Here is a 17,990-nt window from a genome sequence, read left to right on the forward strand (position 1 = left end):
AAGGGAAACCCAAATACTGGAGTGTGTAGCCTATCCCTTCTCCAGTGGATCTTCCCGACCCAGGGATTAAACTGGGGTCTCCTGCATTGCAGGTAGATTCCTTACCAACTGAGCTATCAGGGAAGACCGTTGAATGAAGTGGAGAACCATTACTTCCATTTTGGCCCTGTACACTCTACTTCCTTGTTTTTATTTATTTAAATTAATATTTATTGGTGTACATTTGCTTTACAATGTTAAGTTTCTATTGTATAGCAAAGCAAAGCTATACATATACATATATCCCCTCTTTTTTGGGTTGTCCTTCCTTTTAGGTCACCACAGAGCACTGCATAGTTTCCTGAGCTATACAGTGGGTTTTCATTAGCTATCTATTTCATACATAGTATCAATAGTGTACATATGTTAATTCCAATCTCCCAATTCATCCCACCTTCCCCTCTTAGTGTCCAAACATTTGTTCTCTGCATCTGTGTCTCTATCTCTGCTTTACAAATAACCCAATTTTTAAATATAACTGACCTAGGTATACACTGACGCCAGGGCTCTACCTTCGTTTCCTCCACCCTCCTCCCTTTGACCCACATTACATTTGTTGAGTCCTCTCTATGCACCACTGTTACACCAGGAGTAGCAGTTTCATGGATGAAAATACCAACAAATCCAGCATCTTACGTTTAAGTCACATGAGACACACATATGGACTTTGTTTTTAAACTTTATCACTTCTTAAAAGGCCTGTCTCCAAACACAGTCACATTCTGAGGTACTAGAGGTTAGGATTTCAACATATGAATTTTAGGACTTAATTCAGCTCACGACACCTCCCTACCTCTGTGGTCATCGGGTAGTTGAATTTAATTACATTTAACAAAGTGTTAATTAATATATAGTTTGAAGGGATCAGAGCTGAGTTTTGAAGGACATTCAGAATTAACAATAATAAAGTATCGAGAATTATTCTTCCACCATTGTACAGAAAGAATGAAGGTGTGGACTGAAGTGGGTAGCTAAGTGGCAGACAATGTAGAACTCATTCTGGGTGCTGATGGCATGAGATGGCATGAACAAGTGACATACAGACATGCACTAGACTTGGTTCCTGATGGAGGGATGAATGACAATGATTCCTGGGTGTCCCCAGCATCAGCAGAGTGGAAGCTCAGAGGAGCACAAATCAGTTGCTGAAAGAATAGTTCTATATTAATCTCTTTCATTTGTTTTGGAACTCTGAGCATAAAGGATATTCTTAGAAAGTAATTGATCATCTAAACTTTGCTAAAATAATTTAGAAAATGTCACCTACTGGCCCCAGGAAAATTTAGTATTTGGTTGAACTGTATAAAATGGCCCATATTTGATAATTTTGACCTGCAGAAATGGCCATTCAATATGGTTCAACATAATTCAATGTCTGAGTAGTCTGTTTTATTTTTAAGAGGAGAAAGAAATGAAAAGGCAATTCACTAAATCAAAACCAATTAGTATTTGCAGACTGTAATCAAATGGTTAGGTAAGTAGGAATGTATTCTAAAAATGTAACTTTTCTCCCAAAGAGGTATTCTGAAGAGTAAAACATTATTTAATTTTAATCAAGAAAGCCAGGAGGCTAGGGCATAATAACCTTCTATTGTGATGTAAATTGCAGTGGATGTATGAAACTTTTATTTTTCAGGGCAAAAGATTTTATGTTATTAAAATCTTATTGGGACATTATTTTTAGTGACTAGCTATTTTAATCGACTATTTAGAAAGAAGGTTCAGTACAGCTCTACTGTTGAATGGCTCCATTGTGATTACTTGTAAATCAGTTTTATTGTCAGCCAGCGTTGGGCTAATCAGAGATCAGCTCATGCTTAAAAGCATAACTAAAAAATAATCCACTGATGTGTAACAGGATTTGTTGAATCTTTTTCCTGCCATTTTATCTGTAAATAATTTTCAACCACCTAACACTGAAAAGTGAAAGTCGCTCAGTCGTGTCTAACTTTGTGACCCCATGGACTACACAGTCCATGGAATTCTCTAGGCCAGAATACTGGAATGGGTAGCCTTTCCCTCCTCCAGGGGATCTTCCCAATCCAGGGATCGACCCAGGTCTCCTACATTGCAGGCGGATTCTTTACCAGCTGATCCCCAAGTAAGCCCAGATATTAGGGCTTTCCTGATAGCTCAGATGGTAAAGAATTCACCTGCAATGCAGAAGACCCTGGTTCAATTCCTGGGTCAGGAAGATCTGCTGGAGAACGGATAGTCTACCCCCTCCAGTATTCTGGCCTGGAGAATTCCATGGACTGTATAGTTCATGGGGTCACAAAGAGTCGGACACAACTGAGCAACTTTCACTTCAACACTGGAAAGGGCTCCTTGGGTAAGGTGTTACTCTTGGGTCACATTCAAGCACCAAAGGAAATGTAGTTCTTAATTTACTGAAAATGTATCAATGTTTAATAATTTTGAACAACAAAGATCCTATGAGTAAGCTGTCACTTTTAAACAATTCCTCAAATTATCCTCAAATTATTGGGGGCCTTCAGATATCAAGAACTTGGGGCACACACTCTGTCTACAACATACTATCTCTGGAAACTTTTTCAGACCTCTAGAGAACAGCCAGAAATAGCACCCAAGCATATAAGCAAGTGTCCTCCATTTAAGAGAAAAATATAGAAATTTCCTCTCTATTGAAGTATGATATATGTTTATTTTCATGGAATCCAGAGTGATGAAAGCACATACTCTTTCTCAGATAGAACTGGGAAGTTGGTTGAAGCTATGAGAAAGTAGATCAGCATAGTGTTTCTGAGTTATGCAAACAGATGAAGCAACTTTAAAATAGCAGCACTTCATCTCAAAGAGCATCAGCAAGTTCTCTGAAACAGGAAAAAAACAGAAGTGGCAAGAAATCATGCACTTACTATCTATATATATATACGTTTGTGTGTATCACACACACATATATAATAGCAATAGAGTGAGCTCAGTCTTTTTCAGAGGACAAAAATTGCAGGATATTTCCACTGAAGTTATGGATAATGCAGTGCTCTGTTATGCCATCATGGAGTCTAGTGCTGAAAGGGCCTCAAGAGGGAGAACATACCTCAAAGTCAGTCAGAGGGGAATTCCTTCATCAGCTAAGTATGAAAAGTACTTCACTCCTGGTCTGGTAAGAGAAGTAATCAAGACAATGCATGTGCTCAGCCATGGTTGTTAAGTTCTGAATGTGTGCAGTTTTGGCCCTTTCCACCCTGCTGAGCTGAATTTTTGCAGGCCTGTAACTTCTTCTAGTAGGTAGACTTCTATCCTCTGGGCTACAGAGAACTCTTCACCAGTTCAAATACTGGAAGGTAGGAATCCTGCTGACCTTGAGATTTTCCTCCCATATTCCTCTTAGAATCCTCCTATCTGCCTGCCTCCATCCCTTGGCCATTCTGAACCAACAGTGTCAGGGCTGACTAGAGCCTGGCCAGCTGACTACTCAGCCTGCAACTCAGACTGCTCATTAGGAAATCCTAATTACAAAGCCAAATCTTTATCATCAGGATCTCAAGAGCACTAAGCTAAAGAAGTACAAGACAAAGATCATGTGCTTTTTTTCCCCACTTTTATTCAAATAAATACAAAATCTGTATACAGCTTGATTAATCACACCGTCTCTCTTTCTCAGACTGGTGCACTTAGATTTTAGACACGCACTGCTGTGGTCACAGCATGGCCGTGCAGGATCTACCCTCTAATCCGAAATGATGATTTCAGATGCACAGGCCAAGAGCCACTTGTCAGATGAGCCATGGTGGCACCTGTCCATTTAGACCGACAAAGATGAGGATAAATGTCTTTTTAGGTATAAAATACATATCTTTATAATGTACCTTTGGATAAATGTAATTGTTTTCTCCCTGTCTTTCCCAGATCAGGCACTTGAAAAGAAGAAATGTCAGGAATGGGCAAACCAGTTCACTAAAATTCACTGGATTTAATTTCCTAAAAATTCAAACAGTATGGCATTTGCCACTAGTTAGTAAGACCAATAATGACAGACATTTTTGATGTGCTAGAGTTGATTCAGAAATGTACAAGTTGGAGAAATTTCATTTATTGTAAATCAGTTACTCTCTCTGAAATTCTGTCTTTAAGATTAAGTAGTAGCTTTAGTTTGAAACTGGTTTAATATCATTTTTATTGGGAAAAAAAGAGAGGCTTGGCCTCTTGTGCCCCACATATTCCCTTAAATAGAATTTAATGGCTTTGATTACTGATAGTTTGGTCTATAAGGAACTAAATAATTTAGGCAATTCCTCTTATCTAAAACCAGTAGGGTGAATGCAACCTACAATGAGTCAAATTCAATTTAAAGATCTAAATTCTCCCAGAAAAGCAACCAAAGATAAAGCCCTGAGGCAACTGGGTCTAAGCAACAGCAGATTTAGGACGCGTGGGCTGGTGCTCATGCTATCACAACATCAGCATGAACAGAACTGCCTCTGGGGAGTGGCTGTGGCTATGGCCCGCCGCTGTTAAGACAGTTCTGCTGGAGTCCTACAGCTTCCTACACTGCTTGTCACCGATCCTACTTTCTCTGTAAAGATGCTGCTCAGCTCAGCAACAGCCCAGGAGAGTGGGAATAAGGCTTGATGTATTGAGAACTGTTCCTGTTGCCTGTGACAGCAGAAGTCAGTGAGGCTGTCAGGAAGCCTGACAAAGAGGAAGCCTATTTCCTACAATAAAAAGTCCCAAACACTGTACTGTCAATCCTTTAACGTAAAACTAAAACACTCACAAAAATAATACATTTGAGACTCTTTGCCACATTTATAAAAAGAAAAAACAAAAATTCAAACAACTGTAAAAAAAATCCTTTAAAATGCTGTAACAATAGCCTTCTTATAACAAATATCATACAGTTTAAGACACTTGGTGACTTCCTTAAGGTCATGTATCAGGGCATACACAATAAAGTTTTACTATTAAAATTATCTATTTCGTAAACAGATAATTCCATCAATAAAGAGAAGAGCTCCATCAATAAAATAATTGTTTTGGAAAGAAGAGTTATAACTTTTTCCAAAATGTCAAAAAAGAACAAGGATGTAAACACCACATTCTTAAAATATTAATACAACAATATTAATTCAGTTAAATAAATACATAAATAAAAGAAGTGGCACCAACTTTATGGCAATTTTTTAACATAAAAATGTAACTGAAGGATATTTTAAAATAAATAATTGCTCCAAACAGGAACAAGCATTTCTGAGCACAAACCGAGAGCATCTGAAATAAAGTGCTATGAAATGAGGCAGTTCCACACTTCAATTTGTTCAGCTATGAGCAGAAATGCCACCTAGATCTTCAAGTCTGAAATAGTCATGAAGGGAAAGTCAGTGTCACTAAATGCCAGGCTCAGGGCTATCTTTTGTCATTTTTCTTTTTTCTTCCAGTGTGTGCTTAAATATTTTCTTCAGGGTGTTGTAGACTATTGGTCCATTTTCAGAATCAAAATTAACCTAGTGATAAAGAAAATTTATATTCAGTATACTATAACAGGAATTCAGGATACTATAACCAGTCTTTATTCTGGGAGGAAAGAAAGGGGATGGAGAAAAACAAAGACTTACAAACAAAATTACATATAATTAAGAAGGACACACAATACAGTTCACATATTAGTTTAAATTAAAGTATTACATTAGAACTGCCAGTTATGTCAATACTAAACTTACGAATGAAAACTAAAACAATTAAATCTAGTGCCTGGATAGGTACTGTACTCATGAGGCAAGCCAACAGTGAGTGTGATGGGGGTTTTGAATCCAGAGATTAATCATGGCTGGCCTAAGGGAAAAGTCTCCTTATTAAAACAGTGCACACCAGCTTAAGTGTTGCACCGAGGTGACCTGAATAGGAAGCCTAGTTCTCTGTAAGCAATTGTAACCTTTCTGTAAAATGGAGATCACATCTCCTTAGGATTTCTGTGAGTACAAAATATGAAGATCTAACACGGGCATGACACATGTAAAAACCTCTCTGTAAAAGTTAATTTCCTTTCCCACTGGTGGGAAGGCACCATGTACACATATTTGGATTTTTTATCCAAGTTCACTGTTTTGCAGGGTTGCAATGACAGGACAGAGAACCAGAGCAATCACCACACCTCCACTCTACTCCCACTGCCAAATGTGCAACTCCTTAGGAAAAGATCAGGACTCCTTGACCAGTGATCCCTTCCCTTCTGGAGGGAGACAGGAAGGCCGTGCCCTCCAGGGGGGCTGGAAGGGTCTCACACAACTTGAGGACATTTGGCAGAAGACATGACAGTGTTGGGTCAAACAACTTTATGACTGAAGGCAGCACACGCTCCATAATCACATGGGTTCCCTTGCCTTCCAAGCCCCCTGGGGGTGATGCAGAGCGGCACAAGTGGAGGCCACACAAGCAAGGAGTCTGCCTCCCCGCTGAGGAACTCCCCAGTGTCTGATGAGGGAGCTGTGCCAAGGCTGCTAAGCTGTGGCCTGAAGGAAATCTTATCTATTACACTGGAAGCAGATGCTACACAGATTTCCTTGATGAGCTAGTCTGGAATAAAAGCTATCAGGGCCTCTATTCCTAAGACTGTACACAAGGGGAGAGACCTAAGAACAGTCTTCTAACATTTTTATAGACAAATTTGGAACAACCAGTATATTTAACTTTTCATTAGTATCGCTGTGAAAGGTCAATAGAAATTGTAAAGAATTCCTAGTGCTTTCAGGGAGACCAGTATTAAGGACTTATTTTTAATTAAATTCAGAAATTTAACTTTATCTTAACCTTGTTTTGTCTATCCTATCTGAAAAACTTAATAATATTAGTAAGGCCTGAACTGCATACTTTGTTACACACCAAACCACAGCCCTCTCCACAGAGCAGGTAATCTCTGGGTCTATGAAAACATAAACACAGTTGTAAAAGATCACATAGTTTGGTTTTGATGTGCTAACTCAGAAACAGTCACAAAGAGACTGACTGAGAGGATGCAAAGTGGTTAACGCTGTAAAGCTCTAGATGAAGAAAAAAGCTCCTGATGAGGAACAAAGAAATCTGTAAGAAGGACATCACTTTGGAAAGAGTGGATGGGGAAAGAGACTGGTGAATGAGTACAAATAACAATTGCTATTAATATAAATGTTTGTCAAAGACGCTGTCATCAAAAAACAGGGTTCTTTGTTTAATGATATTTTGGTATCACATACAAGAGACACAAAACAAATTAGCTGAGGGGAACCTTTTCTCTTGGCATGAAATCTGGCATCTTTCTTCAGTCAGGAAAGACTGCTGCAGGACAAAAGGATGTGCATGGTAAGGAAACTTTACTTAGGATTTTCCAACCAGACACGGCACTGAACTGCCAAAGCTGGATGTTAAACTCTCAATAGGTGGTTTCTTGTTCAGACCCAAGGTAGAACTGGCTCAAGAAGAAAAGATTCTCTACTAGGGTTAGAATTCTACTAGGCACATGATTTAAAAATTTTTCCTCAACACTCAATTGTTTCTCTCTACATAAAAGTTCTTTGTTTCAAAGTTTTCCTTCAAAAAGCCCACGGTTCAGCCTTTTCTTATATCATTGTTAGGAAACTGGTATTTTTTAGCCAAAAGTCTGTAACTTTCATGAAGTGTCAAACATATTTCCATTAAAGGGAAACATGGCCAAAAGTTTTATTTTAGAGAAGGCTGATGACCTCTGGATTCTGATTTACCAAGATTATGCTGACTGTGGTCTGAAGTGGAAAGGAGGAGTGCAACCCACCTTAGTGAAAGCTTTAATGGCGCGGGCAAGAACAGCTTCCTCCACATCTGCAGGAATCGTCTGCAGGCTCACTATGCAATGCAACACGCAAAGAATAGTTTGTTGCTGGCCCTGTTTTGCAGAAATCAAAATCAAACAAGTTGTCTGAAAAATGCCTCACGAAATAAACTCAAAACAACTGCTGAGCCAAGAACTGGTTTGCAATCAAGTATTCACTACCTCAAATACTAAACTATCTACCAAGGGCTCTACCAATGTTTACTGTTATATGTTAATCTGAACAGCTGTCAGGAGATAATATCAAAGCTGGTTATTTATTACACAAAATATAGTTGAATCTGAAGATAAGTGGAACTTTTAATCAAACACCTTCCATGCAGCGTACTGAAGATGATTCATTCTTGCTGTTTCTAGACACAGTCACTTCAGTACACCTAGTAGACGCTGGCACCTCACACAATATGTGTACAGACAGCTGAGTACTTAGCACTCAGTACCTTCATCATGTCCTGCCAGTTGCAGACAATACTGAATGGGAAAGGACAGAAGAAGAAAGACCACCACAGTCATCCAGGAACATGCTAAAGCATAAGGGGAAAGGTCCCTGAAGAATGTGTCCCCAGCTTAACTCCTAACAGTTGTTTCCTTTGCAGAAGCAAAGGAGAAACCCCATTACTGGAGCAATTTGCATCCAACACACCCTGTCCACTGAGTCACTAATTTTACTTCTGAACATCTACTCCAAGGACATAATCTGAAATGCACAAAAACATGCAATCACAAATTATCATTACAGTGATCTGTATCAAAACTATAAATAATGTAAACACCCTGAATGTGAGGACTGGAGTGAATAATGTGGAAATAGCACAATGAGACAGAAAAGTACAGGACTTCAGTGCCAGAGTTTGTATCCTGCTCTGACACATGCTACATGCTGTGGGCAGACTGCTTCACATTCCCTCTTCTGAAAATGGGGCCTCTACCTCTCTGAGCAATGGAGATGAACAAAGGTGAAAACAGAAATTATGACCTAGCAAGGGCCTGGCCCACTGCCACCCAATCCGTCAAAGTTAACTGCCTTCCTTATCCCTGCTCCGGATTCATCTCTGTCATTCAAATGCTCATGGGCATCACACAACTGTGCACAAATGCCTGTGTGTATCTCTGTGTGTCTATATTAAGCAGTAGTTAGTAGCAGAAGATTTGGAAGCAATGAAATGTTTATACCACAGCATAGCAGATTACGCAAGGCTGATTATGAGGTAACATTGTTTCCTAAAACAAAACAAATCCTATTTACAGATGAAAATTTAATATCTCCACATGGTTAAAAATATTAAATTGTATAAAAGAATCTACAATGAAAAGTCTCTCTTGCTTTCTAGATCCACTGTCTCCGATTACTATTCTCTAAAGGCAACCATCATTATCAGTTCCTTATTTTTCCTTCTATATTGTATACATTCACAAATTACACACATAAATGTATATGTGACACACACCCTTTTTAAAGAAATACAAATGAATGCATATTCCAACCCACTTCAGTTAGTCACATTATATGCTCACAGTAAATAAGTAGAAACAAATACCTGAAAATGAGAAAGTGATTAGTTGTAACATATCTCATGTTAGAGCATTATCTACCCATTTAAGTTTACATTTATGAAAAACACATGGAAAAACATCTATGTTATAATTCTGAGCAAAAATGAAGTATAACATTTTATGTGAAATAATTTTTACCAAGTTAACATATGTATTGATAAGACTGAAAGAAAAAACTTGAAAATGTTTCAATGAAAATGTTTAAAGTAGCTCTCCTGACTCATTTGATGTTGGGAAAGATTGAAGTCAGGAGGAGAAGGGGACAACAGAGGATGAGATGGTTAGATGGCATCACCGACTCAATGGACATGAGTTTGGGTAAACTCCGGGAGTTGGTGGTGGACAGGGAGGCCTGACGTGCTGCAGTTCATGGGTCGCAAAGAGTCAGACATGACTGAGAGACTGAACTGAACTGAACTGAACCTGGGGATATAGTATTTTACAGTTTTATTTTTCTATCTTCTGAATGTTTATATTAGGGGTGCATTTCTTCCCTCACTTTGGAAAATTTTAAATTAGACCTCAATATGGAATTCTGTGAGAGTCCTCCTTTTTTTTAAAAATGGTTATTTTTAGTGTGTAAAACTTGTACTGAGGGCCTCAGTTAACTTCATCAACTGTTCAACAGCTATTTTACCTTTTCTAATAAGAACAGTGCTTCCGAGGCATCTGCACATCTGTTAACCAACATGTCCATGTCCTCTTTGGTTATCACAGGCTCCTTTAGCTGCTCCACCCAAGACCACATCAAACTGCACAGGATGAAAGGATCCTTTTCGCCACATATTCTTTCCCAAGCTCCGTCTCGGGAATTTAGTTCTTTCTAAAAAGGAAAGGAGAAAGAAAAAGAAAGAGAAAGGAGAGAGGACAGGACAGAAGAGGAGGGAAAGGAACAGAGAGAGAGAGGGACAAAGTGAGGGAGAGAGGAAGGCAGGGAGGCATGGTTTGACATCTGATGAGCCTTAGGCTCTCCAGGAGAGTAAAGTCTCAGGCTCTGAGGTGGGGACTGGAACCCCTCCCAGTGGTCCCCCTTTCACTCAGTACCCTGGGCTAAGACATTTAATTTCTCTAAGCCTCAGTTTCCCTTTGTGAAGTTCATTCCCACCCCACTGGTGGGATGACTAAACTGAGAGGGCTGTTAAGGCTCCTGATACTGAGAAGGCTTAGTTAACCCGAGTTCTCCACTTCGTTCAGAAAATACAGAAACAATTCAAGAAGGAAGCTGTCTTTTCAGGCTCCTTAGAACAAAACAAATATTTACTGCAAGGAAGTTGAATGATAAATGAAAAAGTATAAAAGTGCCAAAAAGTTAATAAATGTGGTATATATAACCTATTTCTTTCAAATTCTTTTTTAGAATCCCATGTAAAATTTACCAAGTCCTGCATTCTGAATTTGATAGGGTAAAACAACTAGGAAGTTTTGCCAATAATCCAAATGCCTGGAGATAATTTAAGGAGATTTTAAAACTTTACCTCACAGAGAGTAAGGGGGAAAGTAAGGTAACTATTTTTAATTCTGAGAGGGTTCAGATTTATGTTTTAATAAATAAAATACATGTTTGCAATAGTAATAAGCAGAATAATTACAACCATTCATTCATTCACCCCCCTAATATTCATAGAATACTTATAGTATGACAGGAATGATGACACAAGACTTTTCTCTGCTTCTTATAGCAACCCAGCATGGAGGTCTCCTTTACTGATGAATGTACTGGGAAGTTCATGAAAGAAGTAACTTGCCGGAGCCCACATTAAGAGAGCACATTCCCAAGCCAGATCTGCTCTACCCCAGTCTGTGATATTTTTCTCATGCTATTAGGGTCCTCCAGCACTGGTTTCTCTTTATTTTCTCATAAATAAGTCCAAACTTTTAGTTATGCATAGTCCATCATATCTCATAGATCATGTACATAGCAGAGTAGCTTTTATTCAATTTTATGTTATGCAGAAATAACATGACTCAAAGATCCCCTTAGTAAAATGATCATTACATCATTGCTGTTTTCTGAAAATTTCCAATGGGGCTAGGAAAAACATCAGGGATGATGGAAAGTATTAAACACATGAACTGTATCCTGGCTCTGCTACATTCAGACCACGTGACCTCAAGCACATCACTTGACCTCTGTGAGTTTCCCCACCTGTGATACTTAGTTTGTAAGTAATGAAAGATTAACAAAGAATTTGTAAATAGTATCATCTGTCTCACAGGATTACTGTGAAAATCACATGAAACAATGTGAAAGGGCCTAAGGGGTGCACAGAATTCAACTGATTTTCTTTATTACTGAAAGATCCACAATAAAATCCAGAAAGGAAAAAAGGCAAACCTATCCAAAAGATAGAGTTGTATCTACATCTAGAAAATGCTTTTGTATATATTATGTGTTCAAACAGTTCAGTCATGTTGGGCAGACCCACGATGGGGTGGTGAGCTATACAGCCTGAAACCGGAGGTCCTGCCGCTAGCTACTGTGGCTCAGTTATGCGGAGGAGACCCGTCCACTGAGTGGAATGTTGTTCAGCTTGGAGTATGAAATATAGAAAATACTTCATGTTGGAAGACAGCAATACGTTTAACTATTGATTAAGCAAAACACCACAATTCTGATGAAAAAATCATGCGTGGAAGTGCTCTCTTCCTGTCATAGTTAGGCTCCATGCCTCCTCTTCTTGCCTCTATATCTGGAAGGCCTGACCTCCTGGAAAGTGTACACACCTTGCTTGATTAGTGGTAGGAGATGGAAAAACAGTTACAAATAATTCATGGTACATTATGGGCTAACAAGCCAAAATATCACTGAGCTAGGCCTCCCCATGTCAGCCCCACATTTGGGCAGTTTACCATAACTAGGTTCATAAGGCCTGTCTTCTCTCTAATCAGCTGCTCATTCTAGGCAGAGAGCATGATTTAAGACTGCTCCCTCATGAAAGTACAACACAAAACGATGTTAAAGTACAACACAAAATGATGTTAAAGTTTAAAATGTCACATTCTAATTTAGCTTAAAGCCAAGAAATAGAACTCAGGGACTCAATCTCAGATAAAACTAGTGGACAAAGGGGCTCTGTGGCCACTCGCATTTGCTTTCTGGAATCCAATACCTGCCTTGTTTGGGTGGGCTGGGGAGGGACTGCTGAGCAGTCAGCATTCATCACTATCCTTCTGTCCTTACTTGATACTTGGGTTAAAGAGCTTTGGGAAAGAATTGTCTCTACTTCATTTTATCTCTCAGCTCGGGGTTCTCAAAGTGTGGTTCCCTGCTAGGGCTCAGGTTAGTTCCTACAGTTTTCTATCCATCTGGCCATCAGTCCCACAGGCCCAGCAAGGAAGAAGGAAACTATTGCCATCAATCACTTTCATTGCCATGTTCAGTCAAGCACCCTGAGTGCTAAGCACTAAGTGCTTTCTTTCACAGAGACTGAAATGAACCTAATCAAGAGACCTGTGTCTGTTTTTTCAATGACAGCTATGTGGTATTACAGTTGAGTAACTTGACGTTCAAAAGTTATGTATTATACCAACATGTCTTCAAATTCCTGAAAACAAATGAACTTGGGAAAATGTACTTTTGCTCTGACAAAAATATTTCCTAATCATAAATAATTAAATGAAATACAAATACCTGCCACATCTCTACCTTCTTTTTCACTTCCTCCTTTTCTGCAATATCATTTAAATTTGCCAGGGCTTTGGCTGCCAGTATTCTCCTTGCTTCAACACTCAACTCAGACTGTAAAGCCACATGTGCAGCAACTTCAGACAGATATTTGCTGTTCTGAGTTTCATTCCCCAAGAACTGTGCTTTGGGACTGAACCCACAGTCCACAGGGCGGCGGCAAGTCTCACCATCCTCTGCAACAGAGCTTGGGCCACAACCACCATGACTTTCACACTCACAGTGGTACACTTTCTGTTGAGAACAGTTTGGTTCCTTAGGAATATTTGCAAAGTTTGGTGCAACTGGCTCCCCAGGGTTGTATGAACCTGAAATTCCTGAAGAGAAGGTTCTGCTTCGCTGTACCTCCTTTGGAACGCTCGTCCTATGGAACATTGATGATCCATCATCTTTGAGTCCCTCTGGGATTCCAAATTTAGTGTGATTCCAGAAAGAAAATGTATTGCGGACCAGCGTTTCCTTATTTAAATCTAGCTGTGGAGACTGTGGGGAGTAACAATGGCTTATGTGCTTCTGCTGCCTGGGATTATGGCAAAGCAAGGCCTGGGCAGGCACTGTCCACGGAGTCCTCCCTTGCTCCAGAAGTGACTCCGCCCTTTTTAAATCTGAGTCACTGTAGCTGAGCTGCCTTTTCAGATGAGCCAGGGGCTGAAGACACTCAACATTCCGCCTCTTCCAAAGAGGGTCCAACTCTTGCTCACTGGAAAGAACCACATCTTGATTCTCAAAATCCATCACCACTGCATTGGGGGTGAAAGAGTCTGATGCATCACTATCATGTCTCAGTAACTCCTTATCCAGCTGCCTTGTGATCATCTCAGAAACAGTCTTTTCAATTTCAGCTGAGAGGCCAGGTATGTCTGCCACTTTTTCTCTCACCACTGGCCTGTTCTCAGCTAAGTCCAGCAGCAATTTGCAAACGAGGTGGATAATTTTTGGTATGTGTTTCAGAAGTCGTGCCTCATATCCATGAAGCATATGTCGCTGACGAATGAGATACTGTGCTAAGGTGACAGCATGTGCCTTGGGGTCACAGCAAGAGAATATATTGCGAAGAGGAGTCAGAAACTGAGTAAATTCCCTTACACAGAGTAGCTGTCCTCGAGTTTGTATGGAATTAGGTCGCTTTGCCCGAACAAATATAATTGCTTGGTCAGCAGTCATTCTTGTTGCAAAAACTAAGTAACATGCTATTAAAACACCTAAACAATGAAGAAATGAAGATTGGCATGAGAAAATTTTATATTTTTATTTATTCTCTTTGATGATTTTAAAATTTGAATATGTATTAGGAAACCATATGAATACAGGAACATTTTAAGAACAATGATAACTTTTAAATTCTTGGTACAGAGGTTCACCTATTTACTTGTCTCTATGGTAACCCTCTCCCTGACTGAGAACCCTTGGTCACCTCTGTAGCCCAGGGCAAGCACAAGCACTGTCACAGTGAACCTGAGTAGGTGTGGAGTAAGGGAGGATTGCTGAGTGTGGAGGGCAATGACTGAATGAACTGATGACCTGGTTCATTTACCCTCATTATGCCCAACTCCAACATGGAAGAAAGACAATACTGCTTTCCACTTTGAACAGTTCTTAAAAATTTCTATTCAATCACTCCATACATTCTGCTTGCAACTTCCCACCCCTTTCATCTTTGACATCAATTGGTGGCACATTCCAGACCTGCATTTTTCCCACTTGGGTATTTTTATCTTTGGCAACTATTCATTCTCACAATCTATTTTCTCTCTTGAAGTTTCTTCTTTAAGACTAAACTAATGCCTAAACTAATATATATTTTCCTCTAGATCATAGATACTTTTCTATAAGTACTTGATATTAAGGAAGACCACATTAATAGTGTAAAACTTATGTACTATCATTAATACTAAACTGAAATGAATAATAAAAATGTGATAAATTAATTTAAATAAAATAATTAACATCAAGTAAAAGGCAAATCAAAAGACATCTGTGTGATTCATGAAGGTTCTGAATCTCATTACATGTGAAAATCAGAACCTCTGAAAAATGCCTGTTTTCCTAGTATGAGGTAAGGTCCAACGTATCTTTTTCACTAGGATAAGGCAGTTCTTTAGGATAAGTATGATATATCTGCAGAACTATCACATGGAATCCCTAGAACAGTGAGATCTTGGCTCAACCATGAGAGCTGACAATCTGGAGCAGAACTATGTCCCCATCTGAAGATGCAGCCCAGTAAGTGGGAAGGCCAGTGGTAAATACATGGGTACATTGTAAACAGAGTAAAACTCTGGTGTCTGGCTGGATTAGATGACCAATGAAGAGTCCATCCTTTTTGTGCCCTAGTATCAGCATTGCACTGATATTCTGCTGCATTTTAAAGTAAAATCATTGGTTTTTACACAGAATTGCAGGCACAGTTAAGACTCTACAAACAAAATCCTTATAGCCGTGGCTTTAAGTCATGGTCCTGTCACTTACTAGATACAGCAAATTAACCTCCTTCAAAACCTAGTGTTGCTAACAACTTAAAAAGATTATTGGATGAAACAATGCTTGCTATTTCCATTATTATTTTGGTTAAGGAAGATAAAATTTTAAAGAGACATGTATTAAAAACAAAAGTATTGACTTTTTTCCTTTAAAGAAGAAAATCAGAAAGGTCATTCAGCTAGCTATGGAAACCCACCTATTTCTCAATATGATGCAGTTTTAACTCTAAACTATTCAAAAAATACTCTCATGGATATATGGTCACTGAAACTATCTATTTAAGATATTTCAAGTATCTTTTATTGACTTTCCATTTGACTCCAAACCTTCGATAGGAATTTGAAAACTACCCCTAAGAACTAGGAAATATTTTTCCTTATATGTTTAAATACATAGAAAGGCAATAAAACCACCCCCTAGAATTTACCTGTTCGACCAAGCCCTGCATGACAATGGATAGCTACTTTTCCTTCTTGTAAGGCAAATGTCATCACCTTCACCATATCTAAGATGGTGGTAAGGGACGCTACACCATAATCCTTCCATCCAAAGTTGTAGAAATAAACTGGACAATGAGAAAGAACAAGAAGAAATCAACATATAGGAGAAATACTTGCAAATACATTTGAAAAAACTGAGTGAAGTCATGACAGTATACAGCTGTAAAACACGCAGATCTCACTAGATGTGTAGACCTAAAATAACAGGCTTTTCCCATTTCCAGTAAAGCTACTGTTAGCATTTCTTAAAAAGCATATTCTGTATTATTTAACACATTTCCTGCTGAAACTCAGAAATAATTAATGAAAAGCAGGATTATACATTAAAGTTGATGACCTATGCCAAAATTACTCTACCATGGAGGGAAAGCATGCAACTTTGTTTAAGCATTAAAACATGTCTAACTGACTGATAAATGACATGGGGTGGTACATACAGATTTTTCTAACTAGTGGGATAAAAAAGCAAACATGAACTTCAGGTTGTAGAAGTGGCACAGTCTGGTCCTTTCCAGCTTGGTGTGAATGATACATGTTCAGTGGATTCTATGCTACAGCTCCTGTGACAGAGCTTCTAGATTTGTCACAGAAAGAATCCCCGCATCCTGCCCACAGGGTAGAGCTATGCGGTAGGTGAAAGCACAAATAAGTTGTGGGTTCTAATCCTGTTGCTATGTTTAAGTTGTGTAATCCTGGGCAAGTCAGAACTTTCTCAGTCTGTGTGACCTCATATGTGAAGCAGAACAACAACTACACACACACACACACACACACACACACACACAGAGTTAAACGTTCATTTATTTATTTGGCTGTGCTGGGTCTTGGTTGCAGCATGTGGGATCTACTTCCTTGACCAGGGATGGAACCCGGGCCCCCTGCATTGGAAGCACAGTCTTAGCCACTGGACCATCAGGGAAGTCTCAGAACAACCGTATTACATGAATGCTTTAAGGATTAAATGAGATGACAGGTCTGACATACTGTTTATATTAATTATGCAGGTATTATTTCTATAAGGTCTTCTCTCAAGATCTCTCTCACAGGAAAAAAGAAATTCTGTACTATTAACACCAATACTAAATAAGATATTTAAAGACAAAGTTATCTCATCTTCACTTTTCAGAAGCCCTACTACTATGCATGAACTTTGTTTCCATCTCCTTTTTAATCTAAGAACTGAGCAGACAAAAGTCTCTGAGTTCTGTCCTTGGTAACATATGGAGAAGAGGTTGGAAGGACTTACTGCCAGCCTCCATGAAAGCTTCAGGAAGGTATGTGAAGCCACTTTCTTGTTCCAGAGGGTTCCCACAGCTGGCATGCTCACCAGGACGCTGAAGGTTAATGATACTTTTTATGCCATGGCTTAAAGGAAAAAGAAAAAAATTAGTCATATTGGGGAGGTAGTGTTAACAAAAAAATAACCATTTTTGGTATTAATAAACATTAACTACTCTTAAAACTTTATCTTACTTGAAATAAGTTCTTCACATTTCTGTTGGTAAAATGAAAGCACTTTTCTATTTGAAGTCAAAAGCAGTGGAAAAGAAGACATAAGCTGGCTTATTACAGTGGATAAACATGCAACATTTACCTTCGGAACTGCTCAATGATACAGAACTTCTCCAGGACCTCAGTGGATGGGCGTGCCATGGCCAGGATATTATCAGTGACCCTACAGTGGGAGGAGGGACTGATGAAATGCACAGAACTGAGAAAGCAAGATTTCAAGCCCTTGCATTTTCTATGATTTCAATAATACTGTAAGGTAAGAATCTCCTTATACAAATCTGGCTTCAATTCTGTATTATGATTACGGCTCTAAGAAACCCTCACTTCTTAAATCCTGGAAACAATTCCAGAACATAACGTATTTATGGACTCCAGCAAAGTATCCTCAAGGACTTTCATGAGATTCTAGCGGACA

General features: G+C 39.0%; 1 protein-coding gene across 5 annotated transcripts in view; it reads right to left on the bottom strand.

Moving 5' to 3' along the window:
• Nucleotides 1–3,587: 3,587 nt before the first annotated feature.
• The window catches only part of PTPDC1 (protein tyrosine phosphatase domain containing 1), a 78,260-nt gene continuing 63,857 nt past the window's right edge, over nt 3,588–17,990 (bottom strand). For 3 of the 5 annotated variants that reach the window (XM_061163595.1, XM_061163592.1, XM_061163596.1), the window contains 7 exons: nt 17,658–17,738; nt 17,310–17,428; nt 15,991–16,128; nt 13,029–14,284; nt 10,035–10,220; nt 7,787–7,897; nt 3,588–5,507 (listed from right to left, as the gene is read on the bottom strand). In XM_061163595.1, the coding sequence (XP_061019578.1) occupies nt 5,391–5,507; nt 7,787–7,897; nt 10,035–10,220; nt 13,029–14,284; nt 15,991–16,128; nt 17,310–17,428; nt 17,658–17,738 (2,008 nt within the window). In that variant the 3' untranslated portion in view covers nt 3,588–5,390. Of the gene's footprint in view, nt 5,508–6,865; nt 7,315–7,786; nt 7,898–10,034; nt 10,221–13,028; nt 14,285–15,990; nt 16,129–17,309; nt 17,429–17,657; nt 17,739–17,990 lie in introns of those variants that run through there. The other 2 variants (XM_061163594.1, XM_061163597.1) reach the window with 2 other exon arrangements.

Source organism: Dama dama, chromosome 16 (genome assembly GCF_033118175.1).
Source record: "Dama dama isolate Ldn47 chromosome 16, ASM3311817v1, whole genome shotgun sequence".
Taxonomy (NCBI): Eukaryota; Metazoa; Chordata; class Mammalia; order Artiodactyla; family Cervidae; genus Dama; species Dama dama.